We start from the raw sequence: 12,994 nt of genomic DNA, 5'->3' as shown, positions 1-12,994 counted from the left end.
AAATGTTATGCTGCCTTCGCAAAATGAACACATTTGCTGGTCTTATTCAGAAAATCACATCTGAATGATTTTCCCTAATCCTGGACTCCGTATCTGAAGATTGGTGTGTTCTACAAAATGCTAGTTAGTCATCATAAATTTTAGTATTCCAAAAGTTGACATGAAATGCTATACATGATATAGTCTTTAAAAGAGGAAAACAAAAGTAGCATATAGTACCATGCATTTCTTAACAATTTAAACCTCTACTTATATAAAACAGGACCCCTGACACATGATCATTTTACTCAAGAAATCTTTTGTACACAAAGGGAAAAAACTTTGAGCATGTGTTTAAGTACCTACAGAGGATCAAGAACGGAAAAAAATAGCACAGATAGATTTCCAGTCTCAATTCAATTCTTGGAAGGGGACAGAAACTTAGAAAATACATAAGCACAGGATATGGACCTGCCTTCTAGTAAACAAAATACCAAAGGGGCTGATTACAACCCAACCCCTACATCCACCCTACCAAGTGAACAGCAATCTTACCTCCTATCAAGCTGAAAAGTAGTGGACTCTTCATTGTGGGAGCTACTGTCTGCCTCATGCTTTCACTTTGTGAAAACATTCTGCAAACCAGTCTACTATGTGTTTCTGTAACTTTTAACTTCCTGCACTCAAAATGTCGTTATGTGCCCTATAAAACAATCTGCCTGAGGCTAAACATACACTAAACACACGATGCATATCACAGAGATTACAAAAGGCATTTTTAGAAAGTGCTTGCATGTGACCACAGAAAAGGAAAAACAAAAAATGCTGAGATCTATAAACCATGGCAAATAAAAGTACTGCAAAGAAAATTTACAAGTTAGCAGAGAGAAAATAAAAAGCTAAAACCTCCCTAAGTACATAAAAAACTGACATCATCAGGAGTAGACTTCTGTGTTCTTCTGTCAAATGTCAGGAAAATAATAAATGAGTTAAGGCTGCAGGTGGCCCATTAGTTTCAAAATAAGGAAGTGCTTTTCTATTAATATTAGCATCCTTGTGCAACACTCCTTTCTGACGGTAAACTCAGGGGGCTAGATTTGAGAAAAGATTCTTGTGTTTTGGATGGGATTTCTAAAACTCTGAGGTCACTACTGACATTTTGGGCCAAATAACCCTTTGTTATGGAGGGGCAATCCTCTGCAATGATGGATAGGTAGAAGCATCCCCGGCCTGTAATCATATCTCCAGTCCTTTTCATTAGAGTGACAACCAAAAATATGTTGGCTGACATTGCCTCAGGGGCCGGCAGTGGCGGGGGCGGGGGGGAGATGATGCACTGGTTTATCAGGAAACCCAGACTAATATTGTACAAAACTTTTTTCGACGTGTGTAACTTTGGTAAGTTCAGCTGGTATATACCAGATGTGTTGCTTATTTTCTGTATTGAAAAATGCCACTGTGTTCTACATATTATCATATATGACTGTCATTCACTACAAAACTAGCATGATATAGTAACCATATGCAGAGACAAGTTTGAATGTAAAATTAGCTTCAACACAATAATGTTTACTACATACTCCATAAAACTTTAACTGTAGTAGGATACAGAAACTGATTTGAACTAAAAATGTTTCATCTTCAAGTAATTTGGAAGTGAACAAATTAAAGCTTAATAAAAAAAAAAACCCAGATTGACAATTTTCCATTTTACACACAGACTTTTCCTTTTGTCTCTTTAAAGTTTCCCTACTATTTTCTTAAAAAGATTTTATTTATTTATTTGAGAGAAAATGAGAGAGAGAGAGAGAACATGAGGGGGGGAGGGTCAGAGAGAGAAGCACACTCTGCTGAGCAGGGAGCCTGATGGGGGATTTGATCCTGGGACTCCAGGATCATGATCCAAGCCGAAGGCAGTCACTTAACCAAATGAGCCACCCAGGCACCCCTAGTTTCCCTACTTTTAAGAGAAAGATAGGTTCATTACAGAAAAACTAGGAATAGAAAAGCATAAAGAAGAAAAAATAATTCAATCCTTTCAGAAATAACCATTTTACTACAGCTCACATATTGCTTGCAATCTTTTTAACAGACAGGCCTGCAAGTACATGCCCATATCATTGTATAATCTTTTTAAAAAGGAGCTCTTTAAAGGCTGCATGGTATTTTATCTTTCACATAGTTTTACAGGAGTATACATAGAAAAACATGTATAAATCTAACAACTGAAAATATTAGGAGGTGAATATACCTGTACAACCAGCACTCACTCAAGAAATAAATTATTACCAACATACTTCTGTCCTTCATTGTGTCCCTTTTTCCAGTCACTAATAACCCAACAGTAAAAATTATCCTGACTACTAAATACATTTTCCTCTTTGTAAACTTCACATAAATGGAATAATAGTGATATATTCTATCTGGCTTCTTTCACTCAACATTATGTTTGAGATTCATCCACACTATTCCATAATTCATTCAATGCTACTGCTGTAACTTCATTCAATGAACAATCCACAATTTTCCTTTCTACTCGTCTGCGGCACTTGCACAGCTATACGGAAACTCTAGTTATTTTCGATAGTGCTGCTATGAACATTCTTGAATGTGCCTTTTGGCAATCATCTGGATGTATTTCTGTAACGCACATACTTAGCAGTGGAATTACTGGGCCATAGGGTATACATACAGACGCACATACGGGAAATATAAATTGATACAATCACTTTAAAAAACTTCAGTGTTTCAGAGTGCCTGGGTGGTTCAGGTGGTTAAGCATACTGCCTTCAGCTCAGGTCATGATCCCAGAGTCCTGGGATCAAGTCTCCCTTAGGCTCCCAGCTCCGTGGGGAGTTGCTTCTCCCTCTGACCTTCTCCCGTCTCATGTTCTCTCTCTCTCCCCTCAAATAAATAAATAAATAAAATCTTAAAAAAAAAAAAAAAGCTTCAGTGTTCCACAAAGACTTCTAAAAGACAACACTTTAAAATTAACTGCTATAATACCTACATAAATGATGAAATATCATCTAGCCATTAAAAGCATTCCTTTTAAAGAATATATGCCAAATGTTGCAACTGATGCACTAACAGAGGTCTATTAATGGTTTCTTATACCTGCATGAAGAAGCAATTTTTCTACTGTGACTGCTCAAATTACATAGCCCATAAAAGACCCAAAGTAGAAAATATCACACATACTTTTTCTAATTTAACTGAGTAAAAAAATAGGTTAAAGCACTTAAATATTCAGTAAAATTAAACATGTATATCAGTCTTAGGCAGAGGTAAATTGAAAACATTATATGAACACAAAAGAATACAACAGATTCAATTAGTAACTGAATTCACTGTATCAGAGAATGCCATTTCCAAAGCCAAGGGAAGAGGCCTGAAAATCAACAAATTTATGGTAATCATCTCAGACGCAGTAAGAAGTATATAAATACACGGTGGAAATCAAACTAGAAACCGCCACTAACCTCTTTATGCACTACGGAAGTCAAGACACCTAAGATCAATTCACTTAGAAGAACAATACCATTATCAAAATATTTATACTATATTCAAAGTACAAATACAAAATACAAAAACAAATACAAAATATTTATACTATACTCAGCTTAAGTTTAACTTAGTTTATCTTATTTAGGTTCTTTTATATATGATACAGTTTAAGAACATTTAACTAATTTGAAGACACAGCAGTTACCACTATGTTCCCAGAAAAAATGAAGAGTATTATTACTTTGTTTCTACCGGGTATCTAATCAAGAGTGTCCGTGTGCTGAAAAAGCAAGACTGATTAGAAAAATAATAATAATAATAATCTTGTGAGGTAAAAATCTTCAAACCTAATACAAAAGCCACACTTATTTAAAAAAAAGAAAAAAGAAAAAAGGCTAGTAATGGTACATTACATGCTATGAATCCACCAACACCTACTCAGTAAAGAATATACAAAACTAACCCTGACTACTACATAAAAAAATTTTAAATTCTTATTTACCTGTTATTTCCTAAATTTTCAAGGCAACCTTCAATGAATCTCATTCGAATCTGTCTATCCGTAAACCAACATACTAAGGAACAGAGAAGTTTCTCTGCTTCATTTATTAATCCTTCAGAAAGATTAACCTACAAAAAAATGTATACATATAAAGTTACTGTTTATCCTGATTGCATTTTGCTGAAATTTTGTCATCTTTTTGCTCTATTAGGTAACTTACTGCATCATCATCTTGGACTATATCCCACAACAAAGTGTTCCCTTTCTTGCAAACGTTATCCAAATTAATGTCTGTCACAGCATTACTGTTGAATTGATGTTTATGAACTGCAGGTCCTGAAAGGGCAAAATATAACACATTCTAGAGGAATACAATAGGCAGAAATTGTGAATACAGCATTCATAACATCAACAAATCCTAAGTATAAAAACAATACGAGGTTAACACAACAGTTGCTTTGTCAATGGCATAGTGTTATTTCAGTCTGATTAAACTAAAGTTAAGGGAAGAGCTTTCCTCTCATGGTCTCTTCACTATTTCTAAAAGTGTAATTATTTTTTGCATGTCAAGAGACAGTATATAAATGCCTGAAACCCAAATGAAGCATAAAGATAATTTTCCTGAAATAATTCTATAGCCAAGGAACGTTCTTCTAAATTACCCTCTACATAGTATTTTATATCTCTATATTAAAAAAAATTTACTGGAGATGATTTACCCATAACAATCAAAGATTCTAATATAATAATTCAGACTCTAAGCACCAGGCTAAATTCTCATTAGCTTTCCTAAGCAAAAATGCTAGTCTTTTTAAACAACCATTAAATTTCCCTACTGAATGGTACATATACATTGATTTCATTAAAATAAGAATCGTGCAACCATCACCATAAGGTTTAAAACACTTCACCACCCTAAAACATTCTCTCATACCTAATTACAATTAAATCCTATCCCACTCCTCAGCCCTAATCCATTTTTCCAACACCACAAATTAGCATTTTCTAGAAATTTTATGTAAATGAATCATACAATATATGTACAGTCTTATGGCTGAGTTTGTTCACTTAAGCAGAATTTTTGAGGTACATCCATGTCAAAGCACGTATCACTAGTGTGTTTTAATTACAAAATAATATTCTACTATGTGGATATACTTCATTTCAATATATTCAACAGTTAACAGACATGGGAGTTTTTAGTCTCTGGCTAATATGAATAATGCTGCCATAAATGTCTGCATAACAAGTCTCTGTATAGATACATGCTTTCCTTGCTCTTTGGTAATCTGAAGCTGGTGATTCACAAGGTAAATGTGTTTAACATTTGAAGAAATTACCAGACAGGTTTCCAAAATGGTTATGCCATTTTATATGCCCACCAGTAGTAGATTAGAGTACCAGTTACTATTCCTCCACATCCCCACATCACATGGGCATGGTTTGCACTTTTTTAATTTTAGCCATTCTAATAGATACACAGTAGAATCTCATTAAGGTTTTTAAATTTGCAACTCCCAAGTGACTAATGATGTTTACAGGTGCTATCAGTCATTTGTATACATTATTTGCTAAATTACTACTGAGTGGCAATAGTTCTTAGATATTCTGAATTCAAGCCTTTATTAGATAAACAATTTGTAAATATTTCTCCCAGATTTTGGCTTACCTTTTGGGGGTTTTGTTTTGGTATTTATTTTTAAGTTAATTTTATTAAAATATAAACAAATAAGCAAGACATAGAACATTTATAGCACCCCAAAAAGTTTCCTTGTGACCTTTTATAATCATTTCCCATAACCAAATCTTCAGTAATCATTAAGCAGATTTCAACCATTATAAATTACTTTTGAACATTCCAAAACTACATATAAGTGATATATAGTATGTACTACTCCTTTTTAGCTTCATTTGCTTAGAAAGATTTTTTTTTATATTCACTTACTGTGCTGCATGTATTAGTAGTTATTTCCTTTTTACTGATGAGTAGTAGTATACTATGTGAATATACTATAATTTGCTAATCTACCAGTTAATCTCAGTTGAAGTTCTTATGAGTGAAACAGGTATGAACATTCAATGTACAAATCTTTTTGTTTATATATGCTTTCATTTCTTAGGTAAATACTGAGTATAGGAATTGCTGGGTCATATGGAGGGATACAAGTTCAACTTTACAAGAAACTGGTAAAATAGTTCTCCAAATTGGCTATATTATTTCATACTCCTCAACAGCAAGGGAGAGTTCTAGTTGCTCTACATCTTTAGTATCATTTAAGATGATTAGTTTCTAATTTTACACTTTCAAGTAGGTATGTAGTAGTATTGTACTGTGAATTTGCATTTCCCAGGTAACTAGAGATAATAAGCATCATTTTTATGTATTTGCTAACCATTTTCTGGTATCTTCTTTTAACTATACATAATTCTATATGTCAATTTTTATTTAAAGATTTTATTTGAAAAAAGGAGAGTGAGCACATGCAGGAGTGGGGAGAGGGACAGGGGAAAGAATCTTTTTTTTTTTTTTTAAAGATTTTATTTATTTATTTGACAGAGAGAGATCACAAGTAGGCAGAGAGGCAGACAGAGAGGGAGTGGGAAGCAGGCTCCCCTCTGAGCAGAGAGCCCGATGTGGGGCTCGATCCCAGGACCCTGGGATCAAGGGGAAAGAATCTTAAAGCAGATTCCACAGAGCCCAACATGGAGCCTGATCTCACAAGCCTGAGATCCTGACCTGAGTGAAACCAAGTCAGACACTCAACTGACTAACCCCCCAGGGACCCCCCCGCCCATTTTTAAAGTGAATTGTTTTACTCTATTGAAACAGTTCTTTGCAGTATTAAGTACACAGCAATACAATGTAGACTTGGAGAGCGTTAATATTATTATGTAATAATTCTGCTCAATTTCTAACTTCATATACTAAAAAATACATATAATACTAAATACCAGGAAAAAACAATAAAAACAGAATGGTGAAAATTTAGTAAATACAGTATAAAATTCAAATGACCTCAATCTTAACCTATTCATTTCTCCAAAAAACCACAATAACAATTAAAAAAACGTCAAGGTGCCCTTACCTATATTATGCACAAGTAACATTTGAAATTAGTAAATTGCTGCCAAAGTCCACAAGTTTATCTCCAAATTTGATCATGGTGCTTTGCATAAACCTAACCCATCAGGTTTACTTAGTCTGTAATGTACTGACACCCCAACACCCATTTCCTAAGCTAGCTAGTGCTTATAGTACCTTAAAAAAAAACCTTTAAAAAGTATGAGGTCGGACCTTTATTTTAGTTATTTTAATGTATATACCACTTTTTTTTTTTTTGTAAGTATGATGACACACAATGTTCTATTAGTTTCAGGAGGCTAGACCTTTAAATTGCTAATTCTAAAACTGTATTTCCCTCTTAATTTGTCTCCCTCTCCTCCTCCTTCTTCTATTATTAACTCTTCTAACCTCCATTCTTCCAAGTATGGTCATATCCTATTACTTTTTTTAGGTTGATGTGAAGTGCTTTTTTTTTTTAACATCTCCATCACTCCAGATGGAACACCTTGCCCTTTAGCAGGTACCTCTCCTCTTATTTTCTTATTTTCCCCCAACCCTCCCTAGCCACATGCAACGACTAATCCACTTTCTATTCTCCACAAATTTGACCATGCTAGACATTTTACATAAATGGATTCATACAATGCATGACCTCGTGTAATCTCAATTTAGCTCTTAAAATTTCTAAATACACTTAATACAGCCATTTATTTTCTAAATCACAGTTATAATTTTACATATATTATTATATATTCCCTTTCCTAGCTAAGTATCTCTTGATGGAAATGCAACCTTTATACTCATGATGAAGTATTCATAATAATTTCATTCCCTAGGAATAAAAACTAACCATATGAAAGTTCTCTGGCAAAAATATTTATGTATCATAACACTAAATGTTGAATTCTTTTAAGAATATAAATTGTTCCTCTGTTTTAAAGCAAGTAATATATTTTACTTACTACAGAATCTTACCTTGACTAAGATGTTCATGGTAAATAGATGCTAAATTGGGAAGATGTTGTTGGAGATGAGATGTTAGCTCTGCATGTGAATTAATCTGAACTAGTTCCTCTTCACACCCAGATTCTTCACCATCAAAATCAGCCATATTTTTTTCTGATTTTGCACTGACCTGGGAGCTACTGCAACTGACATCATCTGCACTTAACATATCATCAACCATATGCCTATAACACAGAGGAGAGGGCCAAGTTAAACACACTTTGGGAATCACAAAAATTCTCAAACTATTCAGGCACAAGTTACATCACAGTGAAGAACAAATCTACATTTGTTTTGTAACTATATGGAATATTGTGAGCTTTATGAAAACTAAAAGTTCACGCTTGTAAAGAACATATATTATACAGTATACCCACATATTGGCTGACCCATCAACACACTTCACTAAAACAAACTCAAAGAGAAACTTTAGAGAAGATCAGTAAACTCACCATTACATAATTACTTCATCAACTCAAATCAAAATGTAAAAGCTTAAAAATTTATTTACATTTATTCATACAACTATAGGATTGAATGAGATTACTACCAGGAAAATACTTCAATGTAAGGCTGCAATCTAAATGTGGTTATTAACCAGGAGAATTTTATACAATACAAACACCTGTTAAAACAATAAGCACCTATTGGGGCACCCGGTTGGCTCAGCAGTTAAGCATCTGCCTTCTGCTCAGGACATGATTCCCTGGTTCTAGGATCAAGGCCCGCATTGGGCTCCCTGCTCAACAGAGAGCCTGCTTCTCCCTCTCCCTCTCCCCCTGCTTGTGCGTAAGCACTAAGCCTCACCTTCCTCCCCCCCGCCCCAGATTTCTTTGAGGGAGCACACATGTGTGCAAGCAGAAGGTTGGGCAGAGCAGGGGGGAGAGAGAATCTCCAGCAGACTCCCCACTTAGCCCAAAGCCCAACACCAGGCTTGATCCTCACAACTCTGAAATCATAACCCAAGCTCAAGTCAAAAGTTGGATGCCCAACTCACTGAGCCACCCAGGCACCTCAGCACTCACTTATGAAACATACCATACCGGGCACTTTAAGGATGGCAAACAAAAAAGATGAAAAATAACGTTAAAGGAGAAAAGGTTAGGATTAATTTAGAGATTGACAAGTGGTACCATACACAGAGAATATGAACAGTGTTAAAACGGAAAAATTAAATCATTCCAGGTCTTGTGAAGTAGGGAACTGCTGTGGGTATGAAAACTTAACTGCAATGTGCCAAAATGAATATGTTTCACCTCAGTTTTACGAACTAATTGCTTTGTCTTCCTTATAAGTTGTCCCGGGAAAAACTTTGAATTTTGTTTATATATAATATCAGACTATAAACTACTGGTTCTCAATCACAGGTGATTCTGGTCCCCAGTGGGGGGAACGCTGGAAAACGTTTTTAGAGATATTTTTGGTTATTACAACTTGGGAGATGCTACTGGCATCTAGAGAGAGACTAGAGATGATGCTAAACATCCTACAATTCATTCACACTGTTGTAAATTCAAAACACAAAATTATCTGACCCCAAATTGTCAATACTGACAAGATTGAGAGACAGCATCTAACTCACATAGGTTAGTAATAAGAAATAATGGCAAAGAAAATAAGTAGTAATATATACATTGCTAGTCTATTTTCTATTTCATACACACACACACACACACACACACACACGCACACATATATGTAGTTCTTCCAAACAAGCATACTGATTTCTGAAAAGCCTGGCAAATCATCAGGTCTAAAAAAACTCATCCTGATAAACCACATACTTATATTTTATCATCAACAGTTCAAATATTACTACTTATAATGACAGTAATAAATAGTAGCTAACATTTATTGAGCTCTCGTTACATGCCAATCACATCAGCCCATAAAACATTTACACTGAAGCCCAAAAGGTAAGTACTGTTGTTCCTATTTTATAGATGAAAAAAATGACAGAAAATTAAGTACACTGCCCAATATCTGTAATACCTAGTAAGAGAATCACTTACTTTTAATTACAAGTATATTTCACATACAATCAAAAAGCTTTATGCTGAGGCTTTGTCCTTACTAATACCCTAAAATTAGGATGTGTGTAAAATTTCCCTTTTTATTATCATACTTTAATGGAAGCTTCTGCAAGCAATCTTTTATCTGCTTTATCTGGTTTTAGGAGTTTTACATGTAGCTAAAGATCTAGATCTGTGTTGTCCAATATGATAGCCACTAGCCACATGTGGTCATTGCACACACTGAAAAGTAGCTGGTCTAAACAGAGATGCAAATGTAAAACATACACAGAATACTGAAGTCTTATTACAAAAGAAAAATATCTTTGTTTTTACACTGATTACATGTGGAGAGATTTTAGAAATTACTGATTTAAATAAAATTTATAATGAACATTAATGTCACCTATTCCATTTTGCTTTTTAAAATGTGCTCAGAAGCAAATTAACAATTGCATGCTTGTAGCATGCATTTGAATTTGCATTATACTCCTATCAACACTAATCTAGAATATATTGCAATTGGATAAATACAAGCAGTAACTCCTTCCCTAAAGGAAATATAAGCTCTTTTTTGGCGGGGGGGGGGGGGGGGGTATTTTTAAGGTAATCGCTACATCGAACATGGGGCTTGAACTCACAACGCTAAGAGTCACGTGCTCTACCAACTGAGCCAGCCAAGTGCTCCAATATAATCTATTTTTTGAGGAAACTTACCCATCATGGTGGTGATGGTGGTGGTGGTGGTGGTGGTGATGCTGTGGACCAATAAACTGCCGACAATTAAATAATTCATTCCCAATAGTCTCCCCAAGAAAGTCCCCAGTGCGTGTAATACAAGATTCCTGAGATGCTTGTGCTATATGAGCAGCATTCATTTCCCCTGAAATATCATGTTCTGGGTCTTCAGAGTGTGAACAGGCATCTAGCATTCGTATACGATTATCTACTGAAGGCATTGACTCAGTGTTAAAAACCAGGTCCTTTCCTGTTCCATTGCTTGTCCCACTTCTTTCTGATGGGCCTTGGGAATCCCCTAAACAAATGCCTGCTTGACTTTCTAACTTTCTGTTCCGAAGATCTGTACCACAACTGCTTTTAGGAGGATTATGACCACGATCATCGTCTTCATCTTCTTCTTTAAGGGCTTCAATATCTGCAATGTCTTCTGACTGTACCTCACTGCCAGGGCTCCCAGCTGACTGGCTTGCATGGCTAGAATTCACCTCATTGCTAGATCCATCACTATGCCCACTACTGCTACCAGGACCACTGCTTCCATCTTCACCACTGTTGGCAGTTTCATCAGAACTTCCCTGCATGGATTCCTGTATTAAGAAAAAAAAGTGGATTTAAAGAGATTTTTAAACTAGCAAGAAAAAAGTAACTGACATTAACACACTGTACTTTTTAAAAGGCTGCCACAATCTTGACATATTCCTTTAAACAATATAAAAAGAATTAAAAACACACACAAAAATTTAAATAATCTCAATAATAACTATTTACAGGAAAGGCCTGAACATGAATCATGTTTATATTCCCAGTTCAAAGGATATACATGGCAGAAACCCCAATATCCAAAAATCTTGTTAAAGTGGAGGAAAACTGTTTTCATACCTCTGTGTCTGAAAGTCGTTGTTGCACATGTTTCGTTCTATTAATAAGTTGCTCATCCATTTCAATGTCACTGCCTCCACTCTGATGGGTATCACTGTTATCACTGCTTTGAGGACTAGCTGCAGGTGACCCTATATTAAATAGATTTTTTTGTTTTTACTCCTAATTTGTATTAACATATATTTAGCATAATGACATAATCCTTTGATTCTTTTATTTACAAAAGCTTTACTCTAAATAGCCAAAAATATAATCTGGAAATCATTAACATTTGCCAATTATTTCTAAAGAGGATAAACATGACCTTGATTGAAACTAAGATGGAAAACCAGTTAAGGGTTTATATCTGCTCAAGAAAAATTTCATGGCTTTGAAACAAATATATAAAATTAACTCTAGATGATCATGAAATCTGAACTACACGTCATCTTGCCATGCATTTCTAAGGCTCAACTTACAAGGTGATGGAGCTGCTCTTCTGAGCTCTTCTTCCTCTGAAGGAAAATGAAAAAAGAGGAGGGTTTTTCTAAGTGACTGAGCTTCTTTGGAACGGATTATCAATTGCTCTTATTATTACTGCATAATCAATAAGGTACAGGCAGATAAACCTGAAATAACTGACGTCCCTAACACCTACAGTAATAGTTGTGGGTGTCTGACTAGAAAATCCTAAGAAAAGCCTACTATATGATGCCAGGAGACAAAAAATGGGGCAAAGTTGGTAAGGTTTTAGAAAGCCCTATGAAGTTACACATATAAAACCACACATAAAACACCTAAAGTGATAGACAACTTTTGAATTAGGAAACACACAGAGATATTGCACCATCATATTCTGCTCTCAAAATTATTTCTAAAACAAAGCATGTTGTTTGTTTTCTAACCAAAAGCTCCAAAACTGTTATGAAATAGTTGCCTCCCCCCAGCCCAAAGGAAAAACACTAATGAGAGAAAATTCTAATAACTACTGCAACTTCATTACTGCTCTTTACTTGAAAGGTAAACCAGAAAATTAGCTAACCCCAATTTATTAACCCTTTCACAAACACTACAGCTCCCATCTCAAATTTATTTTGAAGTTAATACTGAACAGAAACTACTTCAAATTGGAATGATAAAGTTTAAAAAACTGGCTTTAAAAAATACATTACAGTTTACTAACCTTTCTTATTTCCAATGGGAAGATTAGTATTTAATAAAGATGCAAAAGAACTCTGTTTAGACAGCTGAGCCTTAGCTGCTAGTGCATTATTCCATAATGCTTTAATTAACATTGATGCCAAGTACAATGTCTTAAAAAAAAAA

At 34.9% G+C, this 12,994-nt stretch overlaps 1 protein-coding gene across 5 annotated transcripts in view; it reads right to left on the bottom strand.

The window, feature by feature from the left end:
• Nucleotides 1-12,994, bottom strand: part of USP34 (ubiquitin specific peptidase 34) — a 241,823-nt gene that overhangs the window by 122,328 nt on the left and 106,501 nt on the right. For 4 of the 5 annotated variants that reach the window (XR_004384586.1, XM_032873840.1, XM_032873843.1 and 1 more), the window contains exons 12-18: nucleotides 12,852-12,981; nucleotides 12,148-12,183; nucleotides 11,690-11,820; nucleotides 10,787-11,397; nucleotides 8,028-8,242; nucleotides 4,209-4,324; nucleotides 3,989-4,116 (exon numbers count right to left, since the gene is read on the bottom strand). Coding sequence is in view for 4 of the 5 variants with exons in the window: in XM_032873840.1 (XP_032729731.1) it covers nucleotides 3,989-4,116; nucleotides 4,209-4,324; nucleotides 8,028-8,242; nucleotides 10,787-11,397; nucleotides 11,690-11,820; nucleotides 12,148-12,183; nucleotides 12,852-12,981 (1,367 nt within the window). In the remaining variant the exon portion in view is untranslated. The remainder of the gene's footprint in view (nucleotides 1-3,988; nucleotides 4,117-4,208; nucleotides 4,325-8,027; nucleotides 8,243-10,786; nucleotides 11,398-11,689; nucleotides 11,821-12,147; nucleotides 12,184-12,851; nucleotides 12,982-12,994) is intronic. The other variant, XM_032873841.1, reaches the window with a different exon arrangement.

This window comes from Lontra canadensis, unplaced genomic scaffold, assembly GCF_010015895.1.
Source record: "Lontra canadensis isolate GAN:19392208 unplaced genomic scaffold, GSC_riverotter_1.0 scaffold50, whole genome shotgun sequence".
Lineage (NCBI taxonomy): Eukaryota > Metazoa > Chordata > Mammalia > Carnivora > Mustelidae > Lontra > Lontra canadensis.
The sequence above is the reverse complement of the archived record's forward strand: the minus strand, read 5'-3'. Positions and strand labels throughout refer to the sequence as shown.